At 45.1% G+C, this 17,012-nt stretch overlaps 1 protein-coding gene across 2 annotated transcripts in view; it reads right to left on the reverse strand.

Moving 5' to 3' along the window:
• tmem276b (transmembrane protein 276b) overlaps positions 1-13,273 on the reverse strand; it is a 31,484-nt gene extending 18,211 nt beyond the window's left edge. Inside the window, exon 1 of one of the 2 annotated variants that reach the window (XM_088611733.1) lies at positions 12,350-13,273. In XM_088611733.1, coding sequence (XP_088467859.1) covers positions 12,350-12,746 — 397 coding nt within the window. In that variant the 5' untranslated portion in view covers positions 12,747-13,273. The remainder of the gene's footprint in view (positions 1-12,349) is intronic. The other variant, XM_088611734.1, reaches the window with a different exon arrangement.
• Positions 13,274-17,012: the final 3,739 nt, after the last annotated feature.

The following is a 17,012-nucleotide window of genomic DNA, read 5'->3' on the forward strand; positions in this document are numbered from 1 at the left end:
CCTTCTATTTCGCAACATGCTGTTCGTTCATCCACTCTTTCTAATCGCTTCTGCCAATTCAGGGTCGCGGGGGAGCTGGGGCCTATCCCAGCGAGCAGTGGGCACAAGGCAGGGTACACCCTGGATGGGACGCCAGTCTATCACAGGGCACACACACACACACTCACACCAGGGTCAATTTTTCCCAGATAGCCCATGCCTACCAGCGTGTCTTTGGACTGTGGGAGGAAACCGGAGCGCCCAGAGGTAACCCACATGAACATGGGGAGAACATGCAAACTCCACACAGACACACATGAACTCTGTAAGGAAGCAGTGCTAACCACTGCACCAACACTGGATTTGTCTTTCACGTTTGTCAGGGAGAATTAATTCCGCTTCTTTCCTGTCAAAGAAGCGAGTGCAGAATCTTCGTACTTACTGGGGAGAGGGAGCTTGGGCAGTGGATTTGGTGATTTGGGGAGAAAGTAGAGTCAGTAAGATGTTTCTCTGCAAGTATTATTATTCTCCACTGTCAAGTCTCTGATGACAAGCAGAATCCTTTCAACATTCTAGCACCTCTGAGAAAAGCAGCCTGTGTTGAAAGATAATGGTTCGTTCTGCTTCGTTTAGCTGAGAGATGCTGAATCAGCAGAAAGCAGCTTTCTGGATTAGGGGGGGGTTGTTGATATGATGTACTGATTGACACGTTTACACAAAGTGATGTCTGTTGCAGCTACTATGAACCCCACAGACCTGTTTAATTATTGAAAACTGGGAAGATTGCAAAAGAAAAAATACAGCAGAAAATGGGGCTAAATCGTGTTTGAATCTCACTGTGTCCATCTTCTCTGTTGGCTTCAAACAGATCTGGTTGCATTGCACAATTCTCATTGAGCAAGCCTAGTCAATCCCAAACTCTTTCATTTCAGATGTATAGATCGCTTTAACAAGCACTACTTTTACAGTGATCACAGCAAATACTCATACACACAAGCTCGCACACGAATAACACATGCTCGCACACGAATCACACATGCTCACACACGCTGTCACACGCTCACACAGACTCACACTTTTCACTCACAATTCTGACTCAGAAAATCACAGACTCACACAGACACTCACTGACTCACACAGACTCACACAGACTCACACTTCTCACTTACACAGACTCACACAGGAGCACACAGACACTCACCGACACTCATACAGACTCACACAGACACTCACTGACACTCACCGACACTCATACAGACTCACACAGACACTCAACAACACTCACCGACACTCACACAGACTCACACAGACTCACACAGAAGCACACAGAAGCACACAGACACTCACACAGACTCACACAGACACTCACACAGACACTCACACAGACTCACACAGACTCACAGATCTGATCCAGAAGAACGAAAGCTGTAATGAATATCCCTGCCCAAGGAAAGTCTCAGCCTCCTGGGATCCATGCTTTGGATTTACAGCACAAGTGAGCAGTGAGCAGTGAGCCAATACACAGACAGACACTGTCCAACTATACAGGTTATCTACCACAAGGTGAAAATGAACCCAGATCAGAAAAGAATAAAGAATGAATACATTTTTTCATTAGTGCTTGAACAGTAGATTCATCAAGCAGGAAGATCATGTTTGGTGGAGTTAATTGATATATAACTTTGGTATATCAGCGTGTGATTGTGCAAAGATTTTAGAAAGGATCTTGCTCTCTTGCGTTCAAACTGTCTCTGGTGAGCTGGTAATAAAATTTTAAATTATTCTTAGAAGAGTTTCTGTGCTGCAAAACTAAACACATTGTAGCTCCGCTCACTTCCCCATCTGGGACAGCTGCGAGTACACGAAAGCAGGATCATTTCAAGAGTCTGCTGTCGGCTTTTCTCACTAGATGAAGCTCAGCGAGTCGAGAACATCATCTTCAATTGCTGCCTCTCGTTTCACAAAGCAGGATGCTTCTGACGTCATGCACTAATTCATGCATCTCCTGCACTGAACCAGACACACTTATCATGTTAAAGGGTGCTGCTGTGCTCTCTGTGGGTCTCAGTTTGCAAAGATTGAAAAGCCATTCTGAACTCCTCTGAAAAACAGAGTAATTCAATGTCCAGAGGGGTCGGTCCTTCAGAAGGGAACAAATGGATCAGATATGTCCAGCTACCTCCTAACCTTGATACAAGGGAAAATAGGGGACATTGTTGAAGCATGACAAGACATATCTGTATCACTGCTGTGACATGCAAGGTTGCATGAGTTGTGGTGAAGTTATATTTTAAAGAGCGTTTTCTCTAAAATGCTGAAGAAAAAATAATATTGTTGACCAAAAACCAGTAAAACTGTTTGAATGTGCTTAAGAAGAGCTGATTGCAGGATTTTGACTGGAACGTGATTTTAAACACCCTCATGAAAAGACATAGAATGATTCAACTTAAATCCGTAATATAATATTCAAATACGTTTGTAACCCCATTCAATTCAGAAAATGTATTAGAACTCCAACACACCTTGCCTTCCTAGAGTGAGAAAGCAACATATTCACCACTGCTACTCTGCCGTTTACTCTATGCGAATGAAATACAGGCTAGAAACCCACTCTTGATGCCCTGACCTTGTTGGATAACAGATACCATCTGACTCCAGGGACTGAACTGTTGCTCTCTTCCAAGTGCATGTGAGGTCAGTCAGGCTTAATTGGAATGGACTGCAGCTCAGGACCCTGCCTTGGTTTGTCTACAAGCACGCAGGCAATGTGCTCCCACAGTTTCTGCAGCTGTAGCTCATAACGCCCTGATGTATGCAGCACTCCAGAGATGGCTGTGGATCTGTTCAGTCTTCCATGGTGATACAAGCATGGCCATTCCCCGACACACCTCTGGCTCTTCGGAGGCGCAGGATTAAGAGGGAATAAAACAAATGACAGACTGGAACTAAAAACGTGACACAAAATCAATCACGATGGGATAATATCACCACTGCCTACGACAACAGCTGTAAAATTCAGAGACCGCACGTTCCAGGGAAATTACTCTCTTTCTGTGGTGTTTGCACTTTCTAAAGCAACAGCCCCCATGAAGACAGGCCTGGGAATATCTGACCCATTTCATTTCCTTCCAGCTTTCTTCTTTAAACAGATTTCAAAAATCAGCTGCTGTAGCCCAGATGGAGGAAAAAGTCAATAACAGTTCGCCTGCTGCCTTGCAGTTTTACTCTTTGACTAAGATAAATGTGATTAGGCGTGCTCTTTTTGCCACATTGAACAAATTCTTGGCTGAAGACTTGATACATTGGCCCGTAGAAGGACAGATTGTTAACAAGTCCCTCAGTTATATAATTCACTCCCAGGAATCGATAGGACACAGAGATTATATTGGACTTTCCTGCCGGTGACATGCACTGTAATGTAAGACAGCCCGGGCGTAAGTGGTACATCTCCAATAGAGAAACATGAAATGAAGTCTGGAAAAAAAAAATCTCCACAGAGTCTTCAGGCTGCACTCCATCCTGATAGCAAAGGCAAAAGCAGAATGCATAGCATTTAGAGGGTGTTAAACAGCAGTGCATTTGAGAGACTGAGAAAAGAAGCACTTCTTTACACAAAGGGTGGTGGGAGCATCCAACAAGCCGTCCAGCAAATGTTGAACTATATGCTTCCTTCAGACAGAACCTTATACCTTAACTTGTTAAAACTTTGACTTGCTAAACCTTTGTATGTTCTTGGGCTTTATCTTTTCATATCGATTCATATAGAATTATTGAATTTTGTATAGAATCGGGTAGATTTGTATATATTCATTTGGAGCAAGGGAAATTCATCATTGTGGAAAATGAGGAAAGCATTCTCATGTTCCATAAAATGTTATACACTATAAAATAAAATATGACATATTTTACACCTACAAATGTGCACCCAGACGTGATCTGGAAAAAATAAGAAAATCACACAAATGAAAAGGCTGGGTCTAGATCTGAAAAAGGAGTGCAAACCTTCTCACTGCCTGAGTCTGTATGTAGTCTGTTAGGAAATGCACCACAAAAACACATTTTACTTCATAATGAGGGAAAATGAGCGATAATCAGGACATGGAAATTGACTGTAGCAATTAAACGACGTAACAATAATTAAGGTAATCAAAATGATAATTCCATCTAATGGGGATGCTAATTTTTTTTTTAAAAAAGCTTTCCTGAATCAGCACTAATCCCTGCTCAATCAGTTCCTTAATATGGAAATAAAAGCAATTTTCCCATCATTTTCCTCACACAAGAAAATGTAACCCACCCCAGCAAAAATGCAGATCATAGGAAATGTCATGGTGTGCAACGAATTCAGCAAGGCTTTGTATGGACGGGTGATATTAATGTGCACTTGTCAGGCTGTCTTTGCTATTCATCAGGCAGTGTTCATTAAAACGACAGCACCAAACTCAAGTCAACACGATCAGATAACCAAGTTTATTCCCGCTGGAAGAGATCTGCCCGTTTGCAGGCAGCCCAGAGTGAACACGCACTCCATCATACAGTATCTAGAGAAATAACCCGCTAATCAAAACATTTATCTTCATCAGGACTGGCATGTCACTGTTCATTGCAATGTGTGCTTCAGAGGCAAAAGTGCACCAAATTATTAAGCATTCAGACAAAACCCTTTGCACTGAGCAGCAGCTTTCCTGGCATTAGTCTGTCTGTACTCCAGGCCCTTTTGTTCAAAATGATGATATTTCTTCTCCCAGATCTCAAAATCACAACAGCGTTCGTCCTCATTTAGTCCTCCCCTTTGAGAGGCACTTAAGCTCATCTCCTCGCTGGAACATCTGGATGGCTCTGGAACATCTGTCGACCCCTGCGCCTCCCCGCAGTCTGAACGCCTCCAGAGAGACCACAGCCCTGTGGTCTCCCCCCTTCCATGTGCCCCCTCCGACCCCCCCACCAACGCTGTCTCGCTATCAGCAAGCGCTCGTGTTTAAATGAAAGGAAGTTTCTGACCAAACGTTCGAGAGGGATACAACAGCCAAGTTCAATCAGCTTCAGCTGTCAGTTATTCATTATCCATCCTGATGCCTTTTCCTCACCTAAAACATTATCAGTACCATCCGAAATCCTTTTCTCTCCCTCGCTTTAGGTCTCCTGCATCCCTTCCCCTCTGCAGCTGCCCCTGGGTCACCCCTCACTCTGCATGGGGGTCCCAGCCTCCTCGTCCTCTGGCCAGGAGGTCATCCCTCAGCCATGCAGGTGACTAAAAAGCTCCATAAAGCTTTCAATATGCTCAAAGGGGAACTGCAACACTATTTTTATATTTCGGGGTTAGAAATAAGCAGCATTCATAAGTGCATTTAAAACCACAATGAAAGTAAAATGTAGAAAGTAACCTGTCAAACCTCCAGTCTGCATCACAAAATTAAATTTGCAGGTAAGCGCAGCGCCATGCTCTGCAATTCAGAATGAGGCAACAAAACTTCCGGTGACATGAAGCAGCTCTATTACACTGTAAACAAGCAAGATTGTGAATCCATCTCTTTCCATCCAATAGAGATAGGGCTCTCGACATTGAGACCGCTGAGCTGACAAATACTACTTGTGAACTCTGCACGCAGATCACGTTGGAACATTTCTGCAGTGAAACGTCTGCTGCACCACCTGTACTTGTTCGCTCGTACATCACATTACTCGAGTCAGTCCATTACATTAGTGACTAGTGAGCAGGAAGGGCCGCTTCACGTCAGAATTCGTGGGAGCCCGGATGCAAATTTACAACAGCATGCCAACTTACAGTACTTTCACAAAGTTCAAAATTCTGTACATTTTTTTCCAATACCATCAATGAATTAATTGTGTTCCCGAGATTTAATAACCGGTCTGGGAAATTGGGACTGCAGCTCCCCTTAAATTATTGAGTTTTGTTATTCCTAGTGAACCTCTGTTGTCCTTGGTTACTGTTCCAAGTACTTGGTTACTGCAGAATGCTGTATTCCAGCATTCTAGTGTGCTGAGAGGAAGCAAACAATGAAAAACAACCACAGCTGAACCTAACCTTGATTTGTTTTAAAAAAATCAAATGATTTAATTGAATAATAATATGAATTATTTCTAATGTGTGTATCTAGAAATAAATTTAATAAAGCCATTTAATTAAACAAAAGCAAAAAACAAGACTTTGTGGTAACGTTTGCTGCAATTTCTAATCAATTCTTGTTTGTTGTCCCCCCATAAAAATAACAGGCATTATCTGTGGTCTGGGGGTTTTGTAATCTTTGATGAGAAGTTCTTGATACAGAGGTGCAGGTGAAGATGATGGTGAAATAAGCCTTCAAAAATGGACTTTTAACTCAGGACTTTCCACAAGTTCAGCTCTCACTTGGTCTCAGGGGAAGAAACAAAACCATTTTTCTTTAAACACTGATGGAGCACTGCAGCGAGAGCAGAGACAAGCGACGGAGAAGAACAGCCGCAAAAAAAAGACGAAACTAGGCAAAATAGTCTTGTCCCGTTTACAGGGGATCATTCTGCCATGATTGCAGACAACAGAAAATACAGCAGCTTCACAAAACGAGTCCCAGCAGTGAGCCAGAAGAGATTAATAAAGTGGAACGTTTGAAAAACAACCACAGGGCTGCAGCACATTAGAATATAATTTACCTTTCTGTGGGAAGTAACAGAAAAACAGAATCTCAAAGCTTGATTTCAGAGCCCTGCTAATCTTGGCTGCAAGCTGCTGTTTTACTGTAATCCAATTAATGCGCTCTACAGGCTATTAAGGATACTTACTTTTATGTTGTATGTTTATTAGCCTCCCTAGCCTATTTGCATTAAAATTCAGCTCTGACCCTTGGATGTCCTACCCCATTGTTTGACATGTGCACGCTCTCTGCTGGTCAGTGATTTCAGCCTCCACGATTTTGCTTTCAAACAGAAGAAGATAAAGACACCCCTTGTGAGGTGAAGGAAGAGGAGACTGGCAGACTAGCCCAGCTAGGGAAAACCTTAGAACTACCTCTTCTGCATCTGTCCTGTGATTAGCTGAAAACTTTAAGTCATGGATTTGACAGCTGTATTAAATGAGTACTCCTCTCGGGTGATTACCAAGCAGGAAGTAAACGGCATGTCTTGGGCTGAGCTGAGACAAAGTTTCATTTTAAACAGCATGAACACAGAGGAGGAGGACGCTTCACAGGCACCAGAGGCAGTTAAGATAAACACATCTCCAAGGCCTGATGGTATTCTGATGGCAGTAATCAAGAGATGTTATTCATAGACTGTTATAGGCTAAATATAGGCTGTTAATAATTGTTACTCAGGACAAAGGTAGTACCCATTGACTGGACAGCCTTCTGGATTATATCAAATTTTAGGTCTATTTGCACCTTTCTTATCTTCTTATGAACCAGTGTTTTTCACTGGTTTAGTGTCCACTGGCTCTCTTTCCATCTCAGTTGTTAGTTATTAAATTTAGCACCTACCTCTCTACCTGTTTTACTGCTGAAAATTGCTAAAGAGGTCTAATAATTAAATCACCTATTAATTCAATTAAATAGGAGTTCAATTAAATAACCAAAAGCTCAAAAGACAATCGTTTGTCCGCAGGACCAGGACTGGGGAAAAAGGCTGTTGGACACTATATGCAATGCATAAAATTAGTCACATGTCAAGCAATTCATCATCAATGTTCTTGTTCATTCTTGTTCTAAAATAATACCTGTGGAAAAGCGCCGTGTGTGCCTGTGCACCTTCTGAGATTGGCACTGACCTTCTGCAAAGAGAGGAGCTGGAACTGCTATGTCAACCTTCAGCACAGGCTGACAAAGGCACCAAAACGCATGAATATTTTTACATAAGAGAGCTTTCATTCGCATGTGCAGCGTGCGAAGCAATCAGCAATACCTGCCCTGCTGTTGCACTTCGGGTCCCGAGTCAGTGACCCAGCCATTTCTTCCACGCATGTCCTCTTACCACCCGCAGATACACACACACACAGAACGCCCTCGACTTCCAGTTCAAACACCCGATCCCCGAAGTCGGGAAAAGAAAGGGCGCCTAGGAGCAGAATTCTTTAGAAGGAAATTCAGAGCAGGCCCTGCTCTGCATTGACAGCAGAAGGTGATTCCTCAAAGGGGCGCAGTGTGAGAAAGCAAAGAGACGCATGTCTTACTTGCAACAGCTGCCTGGTCAGTCTAGCAACTCAGGTGGCAGTCGAGTATTGATGTCAGTCCATTACAAGATGCCTGTTGAACGTCTGTGTGCACCAAGCCTGGCACTCATTCATATCATTACCCTTCCCTAAACGGTGCCATTAATTGTAGGCAAGCTAAGGGGAGCCAGTCAAGGTAGGAGGGAAGGGAAGCACTTCCGCAGTTGATGAGGCGCCTGTGAAGAACACCGCAGGGACTGCCAGAGGCTCCACGCAGGAAAGCAGCGACTGTATAATTCAGAAATGCTAAATGCGAAGGCAATCACACAATCACAAGTCATTGTTCTGCTTAAAACGCCTGTCACTCAAAAGCCACACACTGAAAAAAAAAACAACACCAGGAACACAGCTTGATTCCGTGAAGCAAAAAGAAGCTGGAAAAAAATGAAAGAGGAAATGACTGTGCAATTAAAACAACAAAGAGCTGCTGAACTTAATGGAGAGCAAAGGGAGTCAGCAAATTAGAAGCACTGGTCGGAAAGGGGGACAGGAAAGAATGGATTCCATCAGATAGCCGCATGCACTGGACTTTATAAATACGCCCCGTGCTCGGACCCATTGTAAACACCCGAAGATACATTTTCAGTGTTCTGTAATCTGTGCTTGCTTATCAAGCCAGCCTCAGAGGAGCTGAGAGATGTCAGTGCATATTAACTGGTGAATGTGTAATTTAACCAAGCTCTTTCAAGACCTGCTGAGACAGTGAAAAACCCTCGGTTAGTTTCGAGCAGCCGGGCTGAGGGGAGATAATTAATTTTAAGAGCATATGCTGAATTCATGATATGTTTATGGACCAATGAAAGCATCCTTATCTCTTCCTTCAGCACCCGCAGGCCAAGTCCATCTTTTCTTCCACTCCGTATGTAATTAGTGCCTATTGGCTATTGTAATGAGCTGCGCTAATCTGGCAGGAGAGGAACTCAATGGTGTCTCGATCCTGAGGACTCGTGCTCTGTGGACAGGCATGGTGCCAGACCTCCTCACTCACTCAGAGTTGCCAATGCACTGTGGCACTGCAGTGGAGGAAAGAGTCGCAGTGGACTCAACAAGTGGCCTGTCCACTTCTCTGTCATTGGTCATTACCTCCTGTGTCCCAGACCGAATCACTGAATCACCGAATCACCGACCAGGCACACACATCAGCGGTGCTGTAGTGGACAGATCTTTTCTGACACAGGCTGGAGCAACAAGACAAGCTTGGGTTCACATTCTACCCTGCAGGTCATGGGCAGCTGCCCCTGCTGCTTCCAAGACACTGGCAAAAGATCTCCAACTAGCAATGCCTTGGTTGGGACTACAGGCATTCCCACTGCAGGAAAATCTGTATAAATTTTAAGGGTGGTTTAAATTTCAAATGGCGATTCGTCTCTTAGAAAACACTTTCTATTTGGAAAGAAGAACTTTGGTATTCAAACATATACCTACTACAGGCATGCTTATCATATTCATTATTGTAGAGATGCAAAAACGAAAGACTTATAATTAAAGAAGTCGTTTGGTCAGCTGTCAGCTAATTGTTCCAAGAACCTAATCTGGCTGCTCTGGGAAAGCTCCTCATGAACGGGACTCCTTACTATGTTGCACGCTGTCACGATCGTAATCCCTCCTCTTAAGGGCGCTCCGGCTCTTTCACATTTTAGTTGATTATGTGCACCTGCCTCCTATCCAGCCCCTCCTTATTTAAGCCAGACGCTCTCACTATTCCTGGCTCAGCACTGGGAGACGGACACCCGGAAGCCCACCCACCAGCGGGTCCAGGAGAGACCCGACGAGATAGGCTTCATCACGGCGTCCTGACCATCTGGGTCCGGGGCTCGTAGCGCCTGGCCCCGTTAACCCACTTTTATTCCCCCTCCCTGCACCAGATCCCGTTCTGGTTTTTTAACCTTGTCTTGTTTTTGTCTTGGATGGATCACCCGACTCTGGAATTTTGGACTTCTCCCTGGATGACCCCCTGGACCCCTCTGGACTAGTTCACCATGGCCACGCCCCCCCCGAGCACCAGTGCACAGTCGTCACGCTCCCCCCCCTCCCGTTCGTCAACCTGCCTAGTCCCTTGTCCTCGCGTCCCCATTGTCCTTTTCCACTTACGTCCGGATTGTACCGTCTGCACAGGGTCCTGCCCCACGCATCGTTGGGGCCTCTGCGAGCAGACCGGGCTGGGCCGGGTGTCTCAATCCACAAGGTCCAGAAGTGCTTTCCCCACCTGTCCCCACCCACGTCCTCCCAGCGGGACCAGCCTGGGCTGAGGCCGGGATGAGGGGGGCGGCGTGTGGGATTCCAACGCTCGGGCCGGCAGCTCCGGCAGTTTTTCCAGGGGATGGGGATCTGGGGATTTGTTCCGGCCCGATTGAGCAATAGAAGCTTGTCTCCTGGCCCCAGGGGTCCCAGTCCTAGTGGTTGTCTCAAGTCCAACCACACTTTACGTGCCATTTCAGCAATGAACTCCTTCATGAACACATATAATCAGAATTCTGAATATTACTCATAATAATTCCCATAATTGCTTACACTTATATAGCGCTTTTCTGGACACTCCACTTAAAGCTCTTTACAGGTCATGGGGATCCCCTCCACCACCACCAGTGTGCAGCCCCACCTGGATGATGCTCCAGTCCTCTCACACACACCAGCTCTCAGTGGGGAAGAGAGCAGAGTGATGAAGCCAGTTCAGAGATGGGGGTTATTAGGAGGCCATGACTGGTAAAGGCCAGGGGGAAATTTGGCCAGGACACCGGGGTAACACCCCTACTCTTTTTGAGTAACACCCTGGGATTTTTAATGACCACAGAAAGAAAGAAACCTTGGTTTTACATCTAATCCGAAGGACGGCACCTTTTTACAGTACAGTGTCCCCATCACTATACTGGGGCCTTAGGACCCATACAGACTGCAGGGTGAGCGCCCTCTACTGGCCCCACTCACACCTCTTCCAGCAGCAGCCTTAGTTTCTCCCACCCAGGTACTGGCCAGGCTCACAGCTGCTGAGCTTCAGTGTGTTGTCAGCTGAAGGGTGATATAGCTGCTGGCATCAGGGTTTGCTTAATGAATACTGTCTTAAGGGATGCTGTATTGGATATGAAGATAACCTGTGAAGAGTCTCACACCGATGCGTATTTACGAACACATGCAAGTATTCTAAGGGGTGTGGCTTTAGCCTTCGGTGTATTTTTATTTTTTCCAACCTGTCTTCGGTGTAGTCTTTCAGTCTCCCTCCACAGCGGGTCTGCGGATCAATAATTCACTTTTGCTCTTGGCTGTTTTTCATTACTGGGACATTAACCCATTAGGAGCCGTACGGCCGCCGCACAGCCGAAGGTAACAGCTGCCGGTTTCGGGAATGACAATCGAAACAACCGCAAGTTCTCACCTCCCTCTCCCTCTCCCTCCCCCAGCGCTTGGCTGTGGCCCTGAGCCCGCGGTGGTTCCTTGTGTGAGCAGAGACGTGAGGGAGGGGGGAGAGGAATTCAGCACCCTGGACAGCGCGCTGGTACACCATTACTACCCTGTATGAGCGGCGCTGTCCTCAGCACCGCGGAGCGGAGCGCTGCCCGTTTCTCAACCCCATCTGTTCCGGGAAGATAACAGCGCCGTGTCTTTTTAAAACCCCGCTGCTGAAGACATAACCCAAATGCAATAATACCTCGATCGGCGGCTTCGCAGGAACATCATTTTGTTTTCTGTGAACCCGGAAGACTTATTTATCGATTACTCGATTCGCAGTTAACTCACCCAGGAACCCGAGGGCTATAATATCACACTCAGTGTTAACGTTTGCCGGATCAATGACTTGGGCAGCACCTCACACTACTCTTCCCGTCTCTCCGTTTAAAGAGTCGATACTCCAGCCGAGCCAGACCGTGTCACTCATTTTCAAAACCCGTTTGGAACACGTAAACCACGTCGAACAGTAGCAAGGCACTGAGCTGCAGCACGATAAAGACACCAATTTTTTTTGATCCATTTAAACGGGAACATGCATGTGTACACGGATGTATTTGCGTGCAAGCTCACTGTGTATCGATTAATAGGATGGAGAATTATTAAAAGATAGCGGGCCTTCCAGTTTGATAGGTATTCCCGTGCATGTTCTGAAAAGGTGTTTGGACTGGTGTTGTTTATCGTTAAGACAATATGCAACCAAGCCTGATAACGGCACGCTGTCCCAACCTTTGTAGATGAGGTCCTCGGTCTCCAGGTCGAAGCCCTCTCGGTGGCACCTCCTCCAGAGCCCGGAGATGGTGGAGTTGAACTGCCGGCTGCAGTGCGACTCCATCGCCGAGGCAGCCGCGAGGAAGTGCCGCCTGGCGCGCGGGAGAGCCCCGCCGCTGCCTGCCTCCGCTGTCCTGTGGGCATCCGGGGGAGGCATGCGGAGCGGCAGGTTGTGATTGGAAATGTAGATGTATCCGGGGTCCGTCCTCTTGTTGGCGTAGTTTTTGCACCTCTCCCGGTGCCTCCTGGCGTCCGTCTCGTACCAGTAGTCCGTGCAGATGGCCATCGCCAGCAGCCCCAGCGCGCAAAACGCCAGGAAAAGCCCCGTGCTCGTGAGAATCTTCATGGCAGCCATCTTCCTCTGGCGCTGGAGAATCCGGGTGGACCGGGGGCTCCTCGCTCGGCGGCCGTGGCGACACCCCGGAATGCACGCAAGCTCAGCCCCGTCACAGCCCTCGGCAGCCCGCGACCCCGCACATGCCGGACCGCCGCGCAGTCGAACCCCAGCTCGAGATAAACGCTCCCCTTTGTTTTGGTACCTCCAGACCGCTGCGATCTTCTTTTTTTTTTTTTACATCATCCGTACGGCTTTCCGTGTGGATCCAGGACGGGACGGGGACCAATGGCGAGAGGCTAGGCTGGTGATGCAATGCTCTTCCCTCTCCTCCTGGGATTCGGCGTGGCAAATCACCGAGGAACAATGCGCCGACAGGCACCAGACGCCCTCCTTCGCTCCTCACCCAAAGTGCACTACACAGAAGTACACTGGAGCACGATCTCGGAGTCCGTCTTCCTAACAATAACAACAATAATCAGTTCTTATAAATCATTCTGTACAACAGTACCAACACTTCATTGTTACTATTCGCAATAACAACAAACATTTATCAGCATCATGATTATTACCAACAACAAATAATGATAGCGTTTAAGTATTGACGGTATTAAGATTAAAATGCAAGACAGAATTCTAGTCACTCCAATAAACTCCAAACGCTCTTTTCTTTGCAGCTGTTTCACACATTGGGTGTGCGTCAACTCGCTGAGAACACCGGAGAGAGAGAGTTTGGAGATGTGGTGCAAGACCGTTGTCTTGTAATAAGAAATGGTGGTGGGTGGGGTGGTCTCTTGCCGCCTAATCCAGCTCGGTTCTTGTGCGTGGTCGTTTCTCACGTCTGCCTGAAAACAGCTCACCTCGTCGTCTTAGTCACAGTGACTGTGACTAAGTCACTGGAACAGGACTAAGTCCTGTTCCAGGTTAAACACGTAAGTATCTGCCCGCTGACCCTGTGTCGCTCACGGGGTGAAAGGATTTGTAGTGAATGTCGCGTGTGGTTGTTGGCGGCGATTGGAGTTTAAGATACGGCAACATTGGCCAGTGAGGTCTTTACGAGACATGAAGTGGGTACCCTGTCACAGAAGGTCCACGCCGTGGTCGCTATAAGGGAGCGCGACTCCGTTATTTTGCCCATGAGGATTACGTCAGGGTCCGAAATGGACAACATCTCAGCTGTCCGGAGTGGACGGAACAATTACTGGAGCATTTCAGTACTGTACGCATGGTAAACGACAGAGTCAGTGGGTTTCTCATGCTCCTATACCAAACTGATACAAACACACAGCAAATAGTTATCTATCGAGCTGACCTGCTTGAACCAGGGAGTATTCAGAACGATTACAGAACTAAAATAAAGAAATATGGTGAAGCACAGGCTTTACAGTGCCAGTCACATTTATTTTATTCGTTTTTACTCAATATGTATACCCCATCTACAGCTGAGTAGCTTACCACCTCATTGAAAACACGAATTCCTTTATTAATATCTAAATAGCACACAAATAGCTTAATAGAGATTTAAGTGAAGAGTCTTTGTTTAAATAAGCAAATCCCAAACTGCAACACCACCCTGGATACCCAGCTATCATCAGATCTCAGAAGCACAGCCCTAAACCCTGCCTTGTAAGTGGCACATGGAGACCAGTAGGTGGCACTGTTGGCCCTGCACCAGAAATTCTAACCATGGCCCCCTGCAAGGCGACCAAAGCTGCTTTGTAGTAAAAGGTGCCAAAGCTTCAGATTGTACCTTAACCAGAGGGCCTTGTCACGTGATCATTAAAGATCACATGAACCTTTTTAAGAGGTCCTGGCTAAATGCCACTTCAGTTGCTGGGTGGTGAGACTGACTGTGCAGAACAGGCTTTTAACAGATGAACCCACCACTGATTAGACAGCCTATTGAACAATAACAGCAGTGGATATATCTGGCAGGATGTTTGTGCAAGACAGATGCACCAAATTAAATAGATGATCACGCGTTCAAAAAATCAATTTATTGGTTTTACATTTTATGAGACTTTATGATGAAGATTCTGCCCTAAATTTAGAGGATTCAATGGAATGCTTACATGGAAGCCTGCTCTTCAACCAAAAATGGAGTATTTCTGATTTTCATTGACGTGCTGAAGATCTTCTCTACTCAAACTCATTTTTTTTACTGCAAAACATAAGTAAAAAGCACAAAACATTTCAGTGAAAGATCTTTCTTTTTGGCCTCACTATATGAAACAGTACGCCCATGTTACTCAGTTAAATGCCCTCCACTATGTAATGCATGATCAGGCGAGCTTGCTCAGTGTAACTGAAGAGCCTCAGAGGTAACTCCTTGCACTCTTGCATAACTGGCTGGGATATATCCATCTCATTCCTCCTAATCTTCTGCGTGTACATCTGATACTTTATAATCATGGTTTGAGATCATTTGGAAACAGATGTTTGAAAGGATCCACTGAGAAGAACAAGAGGGAGATGTAGCTGTACGTACAGCGAGATTAGAAATGCCCTCTGGCTTCTTTGACCTGAAACACAAGGCATGGGCACTTTTCAGGCAATTCCTCTGGGTTTCCTGCAGGGTGGAACACTAGTTAGAGTACTGGACTACAGATCAGATCAGAGCTATGGGTTCAAACTCCAGATGGGAGACTACTGTTGTACAAGCTCCTGAATGAGATACTTCAGTAAAACTTCACTAAACTTTACGAAACCCCCCTGCTGTAGAAATAGATACTCTCCAGGTCATCATTGCAGGTGAGGATTAGCTCTGTTGACTTCCCTGGTTTAAGGATTTAAACATATGAAGAGCTTGAAGTTAGAACAATGTTGCTAGAATTATATGAAATATATAATTATAATACATAATTATGAAATATGTAATTATATGAAAAAAAATCTGTAATTGGACATTTTCACACAAAACTTCTTTTTTTTGGTGACTGAATTATTTAGTCAGTGGTTTGAATTTTAAAGGCAAATGCAAAAAAGAAATTCCTGCAAAACACTAACAAGCAATTACTGCAAAAGGATAAAGTGCGGTGTATTCAAATTGCAGGTGAATGTGAAGCAAGGAGTTTCGTCTCACAGTAAGAAAAAAACCTTTTGATTCTGCTCGAGCTACACGGAGAATGAACATCTGGATGGAGCAACATCACTGATCTATAAGACCTTGGACTTCTCCGTTTTAACTTTCAGAGCTTTCAAGACCCTATGGTAACTTTTTGTTCCTTGGAGCTGCATTTGAAAACCAATTACAAATATGAACAGCTTGGACTCAAGGGAAAAACATTCAATATCACCATCTAGTTTATCATACAAAATAGGATACATCTGGAAAGGACATTAGACTCATGATTCTAGAAAAACATTCAGATACTGTAGATCTCCTGAGTACATAGATTTTATTTTTTGAAGTGGGGATGTAACTCTCCTGGGGCTAAAATTGTCAGTCTTTTTTCATACTGCATGTGGCTTCATTCAACCTAGCAAACATTCACGGTGCCTATGAAAATGAAGAACATAAAAGAGCACTTGACCAGCTGTTGGCAAATGTATTAAAAATGTCCTCTCATTGTCAGTACACAGTGTATGAAAGCAGCTCTCAGCAGGCTGTCTTTCCTGAATATTTATTGAAATTATTGATCTCGGAGATTACCTTTCGATTAAAAGGAAAGCTCAACATTGCTCCCTGGTCATGAAAAACACTGAGTCTGCCTCACAGTGGTTTCACGTTGTTTCATCGTTCTGACATCCCGCAGAGTTTAATTTGTTTTGCTAAGCTTTACAAATGCAAAAATGCCGCACAAAGATGTAAAATAGCACACGTCGGCAGCAGAGGCAGAAAGAAGCATTATTACTTCAATGAAAAAAAGTTATTTCCTCTGTCTTTTAAATACACCGTGCCTTTAATTCGGTTGCCTTTCACAACAGTTTTACTGTGCCCTTGAGTTGTTGGATTATTTGAAAGCAAAAAAGTACATTTACCTGGAAACAAAGAAAAATATTGAAATCTGGCTGGAAATAAAATGGCTTGCTAAAACACATTCATCATATATTCAGCAGTTTAACATTTGACCTGCATAAAATACAACTTGTTTTTTTTTTACACTACTGTTTTTGTACCTTTTACCTGACAGTCCTGGTAAGGCTGCCCTGGAATGATTTACTGCTCCAGTCAACAGTGTGAAAGACACTAGGAGAAGCACCACTGACACTTTTGAGCAGGTCATTAAGGAATGTGACTAGAGCTGCGTCTCATTCTTATTTAAAGCCCTGCAGAGATCACACTGT

The sequence above is a fragment of the Lepisosteus platostomus genome, chromosome 18 (genome assembly GCF_059453375.1).
Source record: "Lepisosteus platostomus isolate fLepPlt1 chromosome 18, fLepPlt1.hap1, whole genome shotgun sequence".
Classification (NCBI taxonomy): domain Eukaryota; kingdom Metazoa; phylum Chordata; class Actinopteri; order Semionotiformes; family Lepisosteidae; genus Lepisosteus; species Lepisosteus platostomus.